Source organism: Pecten maximus, unplaced genomic scaffold, assembly GCF_902652985.1.
Source record: "Pecten maximus unplaced genomic scaffold, xPecMax1.1, whole genome shotgun sequence".
Classification (NCBI taxonomy): Eukaryota; Metazoa; Mollusca; class Bivalvia; order Pectinida; family Pectinidae; genus Pecten; species Pecten maximus.
In genome coordinates, this window is record NW_022979942.1 from 45,347 (window position 1) to 62,951 (window position 17,605).

Here is a 17,605-nt window from a genome sequence, read left to right on the forward strand (position 1 = left end):
CCCTGATCACGTGCTAACCAATTTCCAATGAAAATGAAACAAATTATGCTAAAATATGTGTGAAGAGTTTCCTATATAAACTATAGTAAAATGTATCCTCTCCCCAGGGAGAATGCAACACATAGGGGGCCATGAAATTAACAATTTTGATAAAACAGCTTAAGAACCTTTTGTATACCACTCTGCGATATCTTGGTCTTAAGAAGAAGACCGACGCACGACGACAGATCAAATTATAATGGTGTATATTATGAGCTGAATGTCAAAGGATTGTAAACTCTGTACAAATTGTATTATATTATCAGGTAGTCAGCCTAAATGTATGTTTCATATCTACCATATTAGAAGTTTGATGTTTTGTACGATATATATATATATATATATGCTTAATTTTTACACATACATTAAAGGAGTTAGCTACTTTCATAAATTAAGATGTTTTTTCTAGAGTTCACTAGGATGGATCAATGAAATATGATCATGAGCAATCAGTATGGTCAATATGAGATTTCATAAAATGCCTCTCGTAGGTCAACCATTCATGATGACTCAACTTCTTTTATTGTAGGAGTCAATATTATATGTACGAGAATTAAACTATCGCGATGTCTGTTGCACATAAGTACAAAGAAATACATTATCACTTAAGCCGAAAAAATTCACACTTAAGTAGCAATAACACATAATAGTCAAAACCCCTAATATATGTGATCAGTGATAAGAAACAGTACTTAAAAGCATTTTTGGCAATTTATCCTGAAACAGCCTTCCATATTTGACATCCCACAGATTGTTGCTTGTATATATATATAGTTTTAAAGGTCAACATTGGAAAATACCTAAATGGTTATACATGAATTCATAATAAATAGAATTATTGACAAAAAAGTTTCATTTATGTTCACACTTTCTTGAGATTGATGATTATTTTAAGGGATTTGTTCGTGACATGAAAATCAAACATTTTTAATTATATTTCAAAAGCAAATATAGATTTATTTTGAATGTTATGAGGAATTTTGATATTTGAGAAAGTCTTATATTATATGGATTTGACATCGATTGCCAATAGATATACATGTACAGTGGTCCCCCTATTTACGACCACTCTCAAGAACGACCACTCCCTGTATGCGACCAAGTTTCGCGTTCACCGACGTTTTCCAACGATAAATTACCCCTTCTAAACGACCACCCTGCTAACCCGACCAACGACCGCTTAATCATGTCCCAAAAACGTGAAATGTACTTTGGTATCCCTCTCATGAACGACCAAGATTTTTGCAAAGTTTCATTAAGACATTCAAATTATAGAATAATCAATAATAAAAGCGTGTAACGTCCAGCTCATTGAAATTCATGGACCCAGGTAAAATTTGACACATTGGATTGACAGGTTGTTTACACTGCGATAGCCAGCTAGTGAGCTGTTTTGTCCACCGATGTTTTTATAAACAAGATAATTACTCCTACCTTTTGTAGACAAATGGTTTGTTGTGATTTTCACAAATTTAATATATTGTGGAATCTGTATACAATGTATCCATTATACAAAGCTATTATTAAATTGTACGTACAACGTAGGCCTACAGTATACGAAGCTAGACAACGTGATGAAATTCCATTAGAGTGACCTCCCCTGTTACCTGTATGCGTGCGCATCGTTGTCGGTAATGAAAACAATTTATTACAAAGATGGCTGAACATCCTCAGCAGTCAGCAAGAAACGAAAAGTTTTTACACTTAAACAAAAGATCGGTGTTTTAGAAATGATACACAATGGTGGTAATGCAAGAAAGATTGCATCGGAACCAATGTCGGTAAAACGCCGAACTCAGATCCCGAGCTTGGATTATTGTTTATTTTCTCTTAAACGGCTTACATAATCCGAGGGTTCTGAGGTTAATTAATATCGCAAGCTGCCTTGTATCTACGTAGAAAGATCATCAGAAAATTCGGACTACGGCTTACAATAACAGATTAAAGTATTTTTTCTATAACTAGTTTTGTTGGTGCTTTTCAGCTATTCGTACCTGCAAATTTTCTGTATTTTTACATTAGAGATCGACGTTTTTCAGGGATGAGGGGGGTAATTTTGTGGATCCTGCACTCAAGCGTGCCTATTTACGTTTTTTGCTTATTATTCGAGTTATAACGTTACACTTAAATTTTGTGAAATAATTTACACATGCAACAAGTAAACCAAATTCAAAACATTACTGACAGAGAACATTTAAAAACACATTTTAACTTAACACAATGAATTGTCTATGTCCATGCATTACATATGACCTGATTCATAAGAGACAAATGGAAATCTGTTGATTTTTTTTTATTATTTCGTTTGTGTGTAAAAATGTCTTCTTTCTTCTCTTTATTCTTCAAATATTGTTTTAAATGTTGATGGTAAAAGTTATGACCAAGAGTAATTCAAAAATAAAATGATATTAGCATTATTTCAATTTAAGGGTGTATTGAGAGAATCCATATACGATAATTACGTCCAATCAAAAAGTTACTATCAGATTATAGTCAACAGAGCGATATTTTCAACCAGAAGTTAGTCTGTCCGTTGTGATTGTAAGACGACTAATTGTAAGTGAAGATATTATAGAGCAAAAGAGAAAAGGTGATCAAGCATATACGAGAAAAAAATGATTAAGTAAAAGAAATTATATTATTTAATATCTGAATAAACGTCGTCCAAATAACTGCGATGTATCTTGTAAGCGGCGGTAAATTTCTACTTTCACTTTAGACTCTTTAGAAATAACGGTAAACTAAAATCAGGAAATTATAGCAAGTTAACATTTTCTTGAATTAATTATAAGAAATGGTAAACGAATTAGGGCTGATCATGATTCGCAAGTTTCTGATCAAACGTTGCTCTCGTAAACAAACGGTCCCCGCGTGTTGTAGAAATGTAATCACTTGGCTATCACATGACCCGCAGTTAATGCGGAGTCGGCATTTCAGATACGAAAGTAACACAATATAAACTAAACTTTTGCAACCATTATTCACATGAGCAGATATTTTTATGTGTCCTTTATTTATTTATGAAAAATAAACATTTTGTATAGAAATCCGTCAATCCCACAAGGAATTTGCGACATCTGCATTTACAACGAACCATTTCCGGCGTCCCGCCAAACTTCATCAAATAAAATCAACCGAAAGCTAATTTTGATCACTGGAAAATCACTGGAAAGTGATCTCATGATCATTTACTTAAAAGTTGCTTGGTTAAAACCAGAAGGATTTCGTGTTGTCATGTGAAGAAAATTTCAAAGATATATAGATCGATCGCCAATTGCACACGTGCTCATGGGATAACTTTACGACAAACGTGCGGCTCTTTTTGGTCTTGTCAAAAGTTGTTTACATAAGTAAAATAACATTTCCATCCATTATAATTACTTTGTCCATCTTCAAAAAGCCTTCGTGATTATGATTTAATTGGATTACCAACCGATCCTATCGACTCGCCACGGTTAAATGAATCTATAAAACACCAGCTCAATCCCCAGCTGACCGATCTCTGCCTCGGGCAGCGTCCATCAGTACCGTGGATAAAGGTCTACAGGTAAGGGGACTGGTGTTACAGATGGCCAATTAGTGACTGACTGACTGACTGACTGTATATTGCATGGCTTCAGCAAATCGGATCGAGAGTGTACGAGGCAAAATGAGCACCAATGACACTTAGAAAAAGGGCAGTACTACATGAAAAGGGGCGGGGCGCATTTCTAACTTTGAATTAGGGGCAGGGCGCCGCGCCCTGCTTACCCGACCTAGCTGGAACACTGTATATAATGTAATATGTACTAGCTTGTGTGATCATTGACTTCACTGACGTCACTCAGATGACAAAACTCTCAACAAAGACCACCCCCGTTATAAGACCACCTGATGCCTGTCCCATAGGTGGTCTCATAAGAGGGGGACCACTGTATTTATCATTTTACATGACAACAACAAAAAGTTATATTACATGAAAACAACAAAAAGTTGTACTAATAGGTTAAAATGCAATTGGTATACATTTTGTTAATCTACAATTACTTTGTATTGTTTAAATATTCTATGTAATACAAACATTTCACAGCTTGGTGCATACAAATGTATATATATATTACATGAAAACATTTGAAAAGGTTGAATCGTGAGCTGAATAATATATATAAATAAGACAAGCTGGTTCAATAATAATTTAGTATTTTCATATATATTCCGAGTGTGAGTAGCTACTGCAGTAAATCTTATCACAAAAATCCAGATTCTGTATATATATTGTCTCTGTCGGGGAAGGTACAGCACAAATGACCACCACAACAGATATGTGCCAGTTTTCTTAGTTTTAAAAAATAAACGATCGAATTCCATCACACCATCACGTAGGTCTACCGATTCATGGATTTGAAACACAGGGACTTCGATCAGTTATCGCAGTAATCCGAAGGGTTCTGGTGTTGATATCGCCTTAACGCTGATTAAAGTCTGCATATAGTATATAGCAAGATCGTCAGAAAATTCGGACTATAATCGCAGTAGATATTGTGATTTTGTGGTCTGGCCAGGCTTTAACAACTTATCGTAAACACTGAACAGTTTCGTCCTAAATAAACAAACACTTATTTCAGTGGGTCAACAAACAGATTTAAACTTTGTAAGCAACTTGCCTTTAATTCATGTTGATAGATATTAATTTCTAGCGACAAACATCACACTGTGATGCTTCGTGTGAAGCCCGTGTCCACGTGCCTCCATTTTGACAGCGTGCTCGCTCACGTAAACAGACGGAACACGTGATCGCTAAATATCGGACCAAATCTCATAAAATCTCGTGAAAAAACTACCAAGTTGTAAACAAAACAAATGTTGTTAGCCAAAACCTAGAGGGTATTATGAAAATCGGGAATTTGTTTGTGCTTGGTTGTTATGCCATTTATATTTCTAGTAGTTAAACAAGTGTCCTCTGTAAGCTTAAGGTAACGTCAGAATCTCGCAGTTATCTCCCTTCCAACAGTGTTTTCAATATAAATTTGCAAAAATCAATGCAGGTGCAGATATTTACAAGACGTTGTTTTTATTGTTTATTCAAAATTGTTCCTGAAATGTTCACAACATTATCAGTAGAGTTAATACATTTCTGTCCACATCCACTTTGAATGTTCTCGGAACTAAGCGAATTATTACCCCTAGTTACAGAAATTACCACCAGAGGTCTCAAATTCCGTACTTCCGCTGAAGAGAAATTTATACTGAATATACCTTTTTCATGTAATAGCACTTTATTTGTAGTCTTGATAGTTGTCATTAATGCATAATTATATAGTTCAACTACATCATATATGAACCGAAAGAAACCGCAAAATGAACTGTTTAAGGAAATATAACGAAAACGAAAGTGAGAGATTGTGACGTCACAACTCGTAGGTAATTGCAATATGGCAGGCGTAAACACATCCATAATAAAACCATGTCGGTTCCAATTACTATTGTTTTCAAAACCAACTGACAAGTTTTAATACCTCTTTTGCCGCTCCTTAGATTTTATGTTGTCAGTTTGAATCTGTTCCTCTGTTCTGTTTGCTCTGGCAGTTTTCTTTCTTTCTCTTTCTTTTTGTTCATAATTTTCATCATTTTTCTTTCGCTCTCTGTACCTGTGTAAATTGAAACAATGTGAGTTGTTATTTATTGGTCCATTATTCTATTACATATCATTCTGGTTTATTAGGTCTGAAAGCATTACTTAATACAAATGTCATGATAACTTGGATATTGCTAAAAAGTGAGAAATATTTCTGCCAATACCAGTTTGATGCAATATTTTTAGGTAACAAACTGCTTACTATAACTGGTCAATTAAACTGTGATATTTGTAAAATGTAATGATGTGGCAATGCAAATACAGTATTAAAATATTTATGTTTCAACTCGTGAGCTCTCTCCGCATCTGTTAAGGTATGCTGAACTGTAGTGGATCCGGATGTGGCATTGACAGCTTTGTGTCAAGTGCGGAAATTCTGGTGTGAAAATTTTTTATATAATCTTGCTTAGGGAATTGGGGGAAACAGAGATAGTATGATTCATCATTTACACATATACAGCAGAAATCTAAGTGCATATTTTCTTGATTATAAATAGTACCCACAATATTTGACAATGCTAGCTGCCATTTTGTCATGTCAATCATATTTCATCCATCACTTAACACTGGTCCGATTGTTATTGGCGTTCAAACAATACAAGATCTGTTTATTTCAGAAATGAAAAAGTTAAATAACACACTTTTTGTTTAAATCAATGGCGCGTATTACAACACACTTTCAGTTGATGTCACAATTTCAGAAATGTTGTTGTTTTTCCGTAATTTTTTACCTAATATTTGTAGACAATGGTGTCAAAACATAACAACATGACGTTTGCAGTGTGGTCAAAATATGACGTCCGATCACTGAAAAGTGAATTCTGATGGTGGTAGAGAATTTGTGTATCCCGAGCCGAGCCCGAGCTTTTGACCCGAGCCCGAGCTTTGGATATTTTCGTTTTTCTCCTTCATTACTGAATGAATAAAGTGATTTTTTCTACCAAGATTTGATTTTGTGTTTTAAATCAATCTGTGTAAGTGGATTTTCATGAAATGTATTTTAACGTCCTAAATCCACGATTTTCATTTTTCAGGGGGAGAATTTGTGTAGCCCGCAATCAAGCGTGACTATTCATGTTTTTTGCGAATTATTTCCGATACATGCTTTTATTTATATATATTACTAGATACAAACAACAAGTAAACATAGCTGATTTTAAAAATATAAATTTCAACATATATTGAATGTGACTTGGTGTCAAATTTTGACAGTTTTGTAACCGCGCCGACAATCAACGAACTCGCCTTGTTTACCGAGCTTTCACCGAGCCCGTGCTAAGGGCAGATAACTCTACCGATACCAAGCTTTGTAGAACTTTTAGCCATTCTGGTATAAGAATGTTTCCGGGCTCTGCGACGAGGACGCAGTTCTACAAAGAGCCCATATGATTTTATTTTAATGATTTTATATGTATTTACCTATCTTTTCATTATTTTTTATCACATTAAAATATTTTTATCACCATATGTACTTTTGTATTTTTTTACGAAGAAAATAAAATTTTCATTTGTGGTATAAACCAATTCACTGGTTTACTTTTTATCTGTTACTAAAGCTAATTCTTTTAGAAAAAAATATTTTCATCAATGCATGATTTTAATACAACTACAGTACTATTTTCTTATTGTATTCTAGTTTGAATTTTCGAACATTTAGTACAATGCCAAACGAAACTGTCTCTTGAAAAATGAAAATCTGACTGATCACAAACACATCTATTATGAAACCACCTATCACAATTAACCAGCGTCACAACTTACCATATCATCAAAAACATTAGAAATATGACATCCATCTGACTCACAATCGATAAAAATATCATAAGTTAAGGCTTGCGAAACTTTCATTTTTCTGTATTTACTAAGTTTTTTCTTTGGAAATTTAGAAAACCTACCATTTGAAATACAATTTACTAGATGCTGTCTCATATAATCTATGTCGAATTCTAATTCTTCACTACCTTTAAACCCATTAAAACAAAACTCTACTAAATTAGCGATGGCAAAAACCCCACAGTCAACCCCATTGGTTTGCTGTTGTATGCTAGGTAAAATTGTTTTTAAGATTTTCCTATTTTCCCCGTAAGATGAACTTACCTGCATTTCTAAGGACGCTGACAAATGATCTTTCTGCTTAGTTATACCTATCAAACTATCAAGAATATAAACTTCGTTACCACTTACCTCCTGTACTGATACAACCCAATGGTCCTCACCTGTATGATGGCTTTGTGCTGCTGATGCTGTCGTCGGTTTCATTCGTAAAGCATAATCCCACTTACCGTTTCTCAAAACTTGAGCGTAGCCTGTATCTTGCAAACCGTTTATATTATTAGGAAATTGTTTCTTTAAAATGTCCTGAACATAACACATAATATTTCCGCATAATTTTCTATCCTTTAAAATATCATCTTTTTCTTAAAAACTTATTGCACTAAGCTCTTACCGTTATCCATCCAAATATGTTTTGTTTCTACTGGCTTACAAATTGACGGTCTATCATCTGAAAGATCTTCTAATTAGGGCTTTTCACCCAAGTGGTGAAAAGACCTATTGTTTCTGTTATGTTTCTTATTATTATTTTTCTTCTTCTGCACTTGATTTTGTGACAGCCATTCAGCAAATATGGTATAAGTTATGTTTAAAATGATGTAGGTATGTTTAATAAAAAGGTCTGAAGATGTTCATGTAACAAAATTAAGTAGGTCAGAAAATTCAAAATGGCTGCTATGACGTCATACCTAAAATGTTTAAAATGACTATAACTCAAAAAGTATTCATTATACAGAGGTTATGTAATTATATTATTTGTAGACAATAACTGGGGCTAACTTTTATATTATTACAAGTTTAAGGTCAGAGGTCAAATAAAAAAGCTCGCTAAGGGGTCAAGTTAGTCGATTTTTAGAAAATCTTCATTTTTCAATCTTTTTCCAAAAAAAAAATTCTTAGTATGATGCAGAATGTCATTCTGATGAATTTGAAGTTTTCAGTTTTTCTGTGACACATACGGTTTCTGTTGTACACCATTTTGAATTTCCCCCTATATATTTCAATATAGAAAAGTGTGTTACATTTTAAACTTCTTATTTTTTAAGTTGGTTTGAAATCCAAGATGGCCGCCATGACGTCATGTATTAAAAAGCTTAAAATGCCCATAATTCAAAAAGTTTTCATTTTACAGGGGTCAGGTAATTATGTTATTTGTAGTTAATGGCTGGTTCTAGCTTTTACTCACCAAAAGTTTTAGGGTCAGAGGTCAAATAAAAGCGTTCGCTATGGGGTTAATTAAGTTTATTTTTAGAAAATCTTCATTTTTCAATCTTTTTCCAAAAACAAATTCTTAGTATGATGTAGAATGTCATTCTGATGAATTTGACATTTTTAGTTTTTCTTTGACACATACAGTTTCCGGTATATGCCATTTTGAATTTCCACTATATATTCTTTATTAAAAATAGTTTTACATTTTAAACTTCTTCTCGAGTTCCACCAGTGGCATTCAGCTCAATCTTAGCTGAATTAATCCTTGGATTGTCCTGGCCAAGTTATGTTATTTTTTAAGTTGATTTGAAATCCAAGATGGCCGCCATGACGTCATGTATTAAAAAGCTTAAAATGCCCATAATTAAAAAATTATTCATTTTACAGGGGTCAGGTAATTATGTTATTTGTAGTTAAAGCCTGGCTCTAGCTTTTACTCACTAAAAGTTTTAGGGTCAGAGGTCAAATAAAAGCGTTCGCTATTGGGTCAAATAAGTCTAATTTTAGAAAATCTTCATTTTTTAATCTTTTTCCAAAAAAAGAAATTTAAGTATGATTCAAAATGTTATTCTGATGATTTTCATGTTTTTTGGTGTTTCGGTAACGTTTACCATTAACGCGGAACGCCATTTTGAATTAATTTGGCATCTGATATATAACGGTATCCGAGATATAACGGTAGTTGGACGAGGGGAGATAACTCGTACAAGGCTGTACCAGTTATTTCCCTTCGTCCACTCCTTTGTTGAAATGTTATATCTCAAATGCCAGATTAATCAAAACTAGAATGTGGATGACCTATCAAGTGTTCTAAAATAGTTTTTTATGTTTGGAAATACCAAGCCTTTCGGTCATTTATGCTAAATAGTGAAAAGCCCGTCAAATTGTCCATGACAATTTCTAGTATATCACTTACCTTTGGTTTGTGTCTTTTTGGCAACGAAAGTATTTTTCTATTAGGTTTTACCTTAGGACTAGTGATAACAATAGGCTCGTTTATACTTACAACATCATCACTCGAGGCAATTTCCTCTTTTGATGATTTTTGTAATTTGATATTTGAGTTAATAACTTTAATGTACGATAAATATACATATTTTTTTTTGTCTTAACAATAACACTCAATTTGAATAAAGTTTAATCTCAAGACATTTTGATGTTTTAATCACAATCAATTCACATATATAGCTCGGCACTCCACTAAAGGCCCGGCTTTACTAATGTACAGTCACAAAGATCGGGATCGGTAGAGTTATCTGCCCTTAGCACGGGCTCGGTGAAAGCTCGGTAAACACGGCGAGTTCGTTGATCGTCGGCGCGGTTACAAAACTGTCAAAATTTGACACCAAGTCACATTAATTATATGTTGAAATTTATATGTTTGAAACCAGCTATGTTTACTTGTTGTTTGTATCTAGTAATATATCTAAATAAAAGCATGTATCGGAAATAATTAGCAAAAAACATGAATAGTCACGCTTGATTGCGGGCTACACAAATTCTCCCCCTGAAAAATGTGTATTTTGGACGTTAAAATACATTTCATGAAAATCCATTTACACCGATTGATTTAAAACATGAAATCAAATCTTGGTAGAAAAAATCACTTTAATCCATTCAGTAATGAAGGAGAAAAACGAAAATATCCAAAGCTCGGGCTCGGGTCAAAAGCTCGGGCTCGGCTCGGGATACACAAATTCTCTACCACCAATTCTGATATGCCGTGGACATATCTATTGAACTGCATTCGAATATTTAACAGTATCAAAAATTAGAAGTGAAAGTGGTGGCCGGAATGAACCCATATGGAATAAAAATGTCGATATTTACAACTGTTTTCGTTATAATAAATACCCATATCTCAAATATTACTGAACAGATTTTTGTTCGGGAACCACACAAAAACGGAGAATTTAGTACTATTTCACATGATATAAACTGTTTGAATACATGTTCGATATTACTTTCAAAAGTGGTGGCCGGAATGAATTGATGTGGTGTGAAAAAATAGCAAAATCGTCAAAGTTACATGTAAATTTCCATCTTTATTGGTCAATAACTCTTTTATTACTTAACCGATTTCTGTTCGGAACACACTCTGGACAAGATAATTTTATAGGCTTTAAGCTGATATAACTTTTATTAATATTCATTACAAATTCGGTGCAAAAGTGGTGGCCGGAATGAACCTAGTTGAAATTCACGGACGCCATTTTACGAGTATGTCCAAGCCGATACCACACTAAGTCTATACTAAAACAACATACTGTATATGGGCCTATACGGTACACCGGTCACCATGACCAGGTAACGGGCGGCTCGTTCACACCTTGATGAATATAATTAATCTTTAGATGACCGATGGCCGATGGCCGATGACTGTTAACTAGGAAGCCAATTAGATACTACTTATAAGATAATCCAATCCAAGACAGTGAATCAGTTCAAGAACCTAATGTTAGTAAAGTTAGTGAATCTAAAGAAGTAGACATATCAAACGATCTCAAAACCGACAAACAACAAATAACTGATAATATTCAAGAAGGTTTAGAAAATAAAAGTCAACCATCAAATAAAAATCTGTCTCAGGTATGTTTAGCTAGATTAGTTTTAGAAAATAATGGTGTCACTTTTGTTGAAAATCAAAAAGCGTTCGTTGTATGTGGGAACAACAATTCTAAAGAAACTTGTCAATGTCCGTCTACTGGAACTTGTTACCATATCATGGCTGCTAGAATGAAAATGGGGGATCATTTTTTTCAATGTCCGAAAATAGTAAAATATCACCGAAAAATAAAGTTCTTCATTTATTGAAAAATACTATAATGTGTTTGTGAATGCCAGTAACGATTGACTGGCATGTGTTCTTGCGGATGGTCAATGCATTACGTCCGTTTGTTTCAAAGTTGTCAAAAAGTTACAACCGACCGGCAAAGTCGGCGAATTCTGCAGTATTACTCACGCTAGTTCTGTTGTGGAGTCTTCTTGGTATTGGTTTTGATGTATTAAAAGTAAACTTGAAAACAAACCTATCTTTTATGATTGCTAAGGTTGTTATTTTCATAGACTAAACTTCTCTGACGCCTGTAACAAACAGGAATGATTGGACCGATCGAAAGTATTTACCCACACGACAGCCATCTTCCAGCGTCAGTATACTGATGACGTAGTACACATGTCTGTGAACTAATGAACGAAAACGACTGTCGCGCTACAATGAATGTACCCGTGATCACAAAAATATCGAGCATGGACGCCCGTAACGAAATTGACCGAAATTGACTTTGAACTTTAACTATGCAAAAACAATACATAACAAAATCAGATAGCATTTTAATGTTACGCTTTACTTGTTAACCTTTTGCAATTAGTTTATTTTCTTTTTGGCACACTCATTTTTGTGATGAACCTCACATTAAAATTATCACATTACGAGAACAGAACTTGTTAACCGAGGGGGTGACGTCCATCACGCCGAATTTCAATATTTGTTTTTTTATATATATTAAAACTACAATTCCTTGTAATTTGTTTGTTTATATACTTAATTGAACATTTAACTTCAATCTGCATTATTATTTTTTCTGGCTTTTTTCTTTAACACGATTATAAAGTTGACCTTTAACACAGGGTTGCTGATTTGACAAACGGACACCAAAATTTTGTTGACATTTCAAACAAATACAAACATTGAAATAGTAATTCAGCATTTTGATTGACAATTTTATTTCAGTTATGAATTGAATCACTGAATCACTGTAAGACATCGATATAAGTCTTATTTGACTTCTTTGATGTATCTTGACGTTTTCCCACAACTAATGATTGTCTTTCGCGACTTCGTTCCGGTTGCACACACACTTAATAATCACAAAATTATATGTACACTTAAAAAAAATCTATAATACATAATGTATACTCAGAGTATATTATCGAAGTTGGTCATAAAAAAACTGGGGTATGTCTTACTGAGAAAGGTAGACGTTACTACTATATACATTTATCGTTTATCTGATAGTCCAATGGTTCTACTATGGTTATAATGTATACACAGTTTGTGGGATACTTATGACGTAGTTTCCTAGTGGAGCTGGATTGGAACTCGCACATTCTACATGTACTTATTGTGTTATTACTGATCTTTGTGTTCCAGGTTAGTTGAACGAGGGTTCAAATTTCAGGGGGTGATTACGCCAGTGCTTGTTTAACCTGTCCTTAAAGCTATTTACTGACGGGGCTGAAACCACACATTCTGGTAGCGAGTTCCACTTTAACACCACTCTGTTGCTGAAGTAGTTTTGGGTTTTCTGCTTTTTACATGGTTTTTTGAATAACTTCTTCGAGTGGCCACGAGTAGCGCCATATTCGCACAGTGTGAAGAATTTATCCTTCTCCAAGTTTTCCATGTTGTTGAGAATTTTATAGACCTGCAGCATGTCCGCTCTTTCCCTTCGATATTCAAGGGTTGGTAGTCCTAGTAATCTTAGTCTTTCCTGGTATGGTTTATCTTTTAGGGATGGCACTCGTTTGGTAGATCTTCGTTGGATGTTCTCAATTGCCCTTTTGTCCTTAATGTACATAGGTGACCAGATGACAGAAGCATATTCCAGGTGGGGTCTTACCAAAGATTTATATAATTGGACGAACATGTCTTTGCTCATATAAGTAAAACTTCTAAAAATGATCCCAACTATTTGATTGGGGTTTTTTTTTCACTGTTTTTTGGACATGAACCAAAAAGTTTAGATTCTCGTCTATTACGACGCCTAGATCTTTCTCACTTGTTGTTTTTTCTATGTTGAAGGTGTTATTGAGTTGGGTGAGGGTGTAGTTTGTTGTCCTTTGCTTAGATCCTAACTCCAGGTGTTTACATTTTTCAACGTTCAGCTTCATCAACCAATTTTCTGTCCATTGACACATTTTGTCTATGCTGATTTGTAGATTGAGTTGTTCTTTCCGTGTTGAGTTTTTGGTGTATAATTTGGAGTGATCGGCAAATAGCTTGGTGGTACATTTCAGCAGGTCTGGCAGATCATTTATGTATATTAGGAAGAGGATTGGCCCTATTACACTTCCTTGGGGGACACCGCTTAGGACTGGTAGACTTTCCGATTTTATACCATTTATGACAACTAGTTGGGTTAGATCTGTAAGGTATTCAGCAATCCATTTTAGCAGTTTTCCTGTGATACCGTAGTGTTCCATTTTGTGGAGTAGAAGTCTGTGGCAAACTTTATCGAAGGCTTTACTGAAATCCATGTATATTACGTCAATGTTGTTTCCCTCGTCCAGCAGTTTGGCCCAGTCGTCCATTGTCTCAAGGAGTTGTGTTGTGCACGATTTCTTTTGTCTGAATCCATGTTGGTGTGAACTGAACAGGTTATTTGTTTCCATGTGTTGTAGGATGGAGTCTCTGATGATTCGTTGCATAATTTTGCACGGCACGGATGTAAGGCTGATTGGTCTGTAATTGCCAGGCTCATTTCTTGGTCCTTTTTTATATATTGGTGTGACATGCGCATGCCTCCAGTCAGATGGGAGAGTACTTTGGTCAAAAGACTTGTTAAATATCAAGTTAAGTGATTCTTTTAGTTCGTTTATTGTTTCTTTGATGAACCTGGGGTGTATGTTGTCTGGTCCTGCAGCTTTATTTGGTTTTAACTTGTTAACTGCCTTTACTATCTTTTCTTCTGTTATTTCCACACTGTTAAGTAAGCCATTTACCACCCTGTTTCTAAGTGCTGGTGGAGGATTGTTTGTATCTTTGACAAAGACTGTTGCAAAGAATCTGACCATGACATTAGCTGTTTCTTTATCTTCCTGGGTAAGTATTCCGTTTTGCTGAATACACGATTTTGTTTTTGTCTTTGACCTAACATGTTTCCAGAATAGTTTAGGATCAGTTTTTATTTTCTCTACTAGGTCTCTTTCAAGGTTGTATTCTGAAGTCCTTATATTCTTAGTTGTCTGGTTTCTGGCTTCCTTATAGGCATCCCAGTTGTCTTGGGTACTACAATGCAAATACTTTTGCCATTTCCTTGACTTTGTTATCATAGACTGACGTGTTTGCTGGTCTAAATTGGATCTGTGCTTAGCATTCACCTTGTGTACGGGTATGTGTTTGTCAATAAGCTTGGATATTATCTCTACAAGGCATTCCCATGCTTGATGCACATCCTATTTAGCTGCTAGCTCCTCTGCGTCTATGTTTTTTAATTCATATCGGATGGCATGGTAGTCTCCTTTGTGAAAGTTCTTGCGTTGTTAAGGCTTGTAGGAGGGTCAAAGTAACAGTTGTAGTTGAATTGTAGGGTGATGTGGTCACTGGGCCCGAGACTTTCATTATATTGTAGGTTGCTGATCATGTTCTCTTCATTGGTAAAAATAAGGTCCAGGACAGATGGTGTTTGGTTTTGTCTAAATCTTGTTGGTTCGGTGACATGCTGGTACCAGAAGTTGTGCTGTATTTTTTAAAGGAATACCGTGGCTGGGTGGTTGACTCCTACTGTTGTTGATGTTGCATTCCAGTCAATTTCCTTGACATTAAAATCTCCTAGGACTAGTTTGTGTGTACAGGATGAGTTCTGGATTTCTTCCAAGAGCTCGGATAACTCTGTGTTGTTTTGTTCAGTACTGTTTGGGCTGCGATAGATGCAACACAGGAGAAGCGTGTCATTTCCACGGAGCTTGATCTTACAGGATACATATTCCTTGAAGTCTGTGTTTAGATTGGTATTTTCGATAACTAGCCCCTTTTTATGGTATATGGCGATTCCACGACACTGGTCGGTTGTACCAAAAATGGAGTCGTAGCCTTCCAGTTGGTAGTTTTCTGGTATGAAGTCTATTGTTGAGAATTTTGGTAGAATTTCCGTAATGCAGATAATGTCGATGTTATTTCTTGTTACGGATTCGAGAAGTTCTGTTTTTTTCGTTCGGGTTAAAGTGTCCGTATTTGTGTAGAAACAGCGTATACTTTGCCTCTGGACAGATTTACTGTTAAAAACGTTAAAACAACCATCCTATAAGTTCGTTGTTTGCTGTTGACCGCTGTAGATCAGTGTTGTTTCAGAGTCATCCATTGCGTCTATTAACGTAGACTGATTGTTGCTCTCATCCATGTTGGGGGCATGATTTCTCTGGTGAGGATTTGTACTGCGAAATGTCATATTAATTGTGGGGCTCGTATCATTTGATGCTGGGCCTGGGATTTTGTCGTTTGTAGGTGCTGCTGTCTTCTGTAACGATTTTCTGATGCTGATTGAGGGACGGGAAGCGGCGGGGCTATCCCCAAACATCTTCTCGTCCCCCAGATCTGATCTGATTGGTGTGGAAAATCTCATGAGAGAAGTTACAGGGGGTCGTTCCTCCAGTGTCAGGGGCCCTCGTTGACCTTCAGATTTTTTTCTGGCGCGTATTGTAGTTGCTTTGCTACCTCTTTGTCTCCGGGTTCACTCCTCCGTTGCTAGCGTTCTTCTCTTTGGGACCTTGTCAGGTCTCTAGCTAGTACAACATCCTTAAACTTGTGATCCGACTTATTTTAGCAAAGTTGTTTTAGTGACCCAATATTTGAACACAGTAGGTTGCAAGTGAATTATTGTGGATATAATTATATTTGAGAGGTGTCAATCAACAGTTTATGCATAAATGGATTGATACTTCATCAACAAGTAAGCGTACATATATTTGTTAACATGAATTATCGTTTTAGATAGTTTATGACACTTTTTTGTCGCGCCCTAGAATCAAGGCGCTGGCAGCTTCAAGAAAAACACGCTGAGGGGATATGAGGTCGCAATATCCACCAATGTAATCAGGTGGAATAAGACCTCATATACGTGTAGGAGTGATCTGATCCATGCCCATATATAGGCCTACAGTTTTGACAAACGAGACGCCAGTACATCAGTCACGGATCATAACCGTTAGATTCTTTTCAAATAAACAAATAATAATCTTATTTAATAAAATCCTCATGAAAAACGGCAATGTAGTTTGTTAAAACTTGCCTTCAATTCCTGTTGATATTTCTTGCGTATTCTATTGACACACAAATATGAAACTGCAACCGGTCGCTGGCCATGGTTTATTTACATTAAACATGACCGCCATTTTGGCCGATTAGTGATGATCACGTGATTAGTCACGTGACAGCTGAAGTATCCTGTGGAATGCTTGGCTGCAAAGCTATCTATAGAATTGTAAACATTTGACTACGTAAACACGGTTGGCTTTATGCTGATATGAAATGTTCCTGCATACATGTATGAACTCTAGATGAACATACGAGTCTAAGACATGTTGATAGTTTCTCTATGGACGCACGATGATCAAACTGAATTTTTTACTTTCTTTTTCAAGGCAGGTTGAGACAGAACTATTGGCGGGTTCGATTTGCACTCTTCTATCTTAGAAGGAAGACTACAAAGTTCCCCGAATGTTACTTCCAAATCGAACACAGTCCTTCTGAAATAAGAATTTCAATATGGCGACCAAGGCAGTACAACTACTGACGGTCCTCACTGAAATTATTGAAGAGGAGGAAGAACAAGGTATGGATGACGAGGATCACAACAATTTCTTAATTCTCGGGATAGCTGCATTAAGTAAAACGTAAGATATGATAATAAGACTATTTAGAACGCAATTCGATGACATATCATATCGACAATGTATACGAACACAGTC

At 35.4% G+C, this 17,605-nt stretch overlaps 1 protein-coding gene across 10 annotated transcripts in view; it reads right to left on the reverse strand.

The window, feature by feature from the left end:
• The window catches only part of LOC117319322, a 52,651-nt gene extending 40,087 nt beyond the window's left edge, over positions 1 to 12,564 (reverse strand). For 5 of the 10 annotated variants that reach the window (XR_004530685.1, XR_004530683.1, XR_004530686.1 and 2 more), the window contains exons 1-2: positions 11,880 to 12,096; positions 5,535 to 5,666 (exon numbers count right to left, since the gene is read on the reverse strand). Coding sequence is in view for 4 of the 10 variants with exons in the window: in XM_033874155.1 (XP_033730046.1) it covers positions 5,535 to 5,666; positions 12,044 to 12,249 (338 nt within the window). In the remaining 6 variants the exon portion in view is untranslated. Of the gene's footprint in view, positions 1 to 5,534; positions 5,667 to 11,879 lie in introns of all 10 variants that reach the window. The other 5 variants (XR_004530687.1, XM_033874157.1, XM_033874156.1 and 2 more) reach the window with 5 other exon arrangements.
• Between the last annotated feature and the right edge of the window lie 5,041 nt (positions 12,565 to 17,605).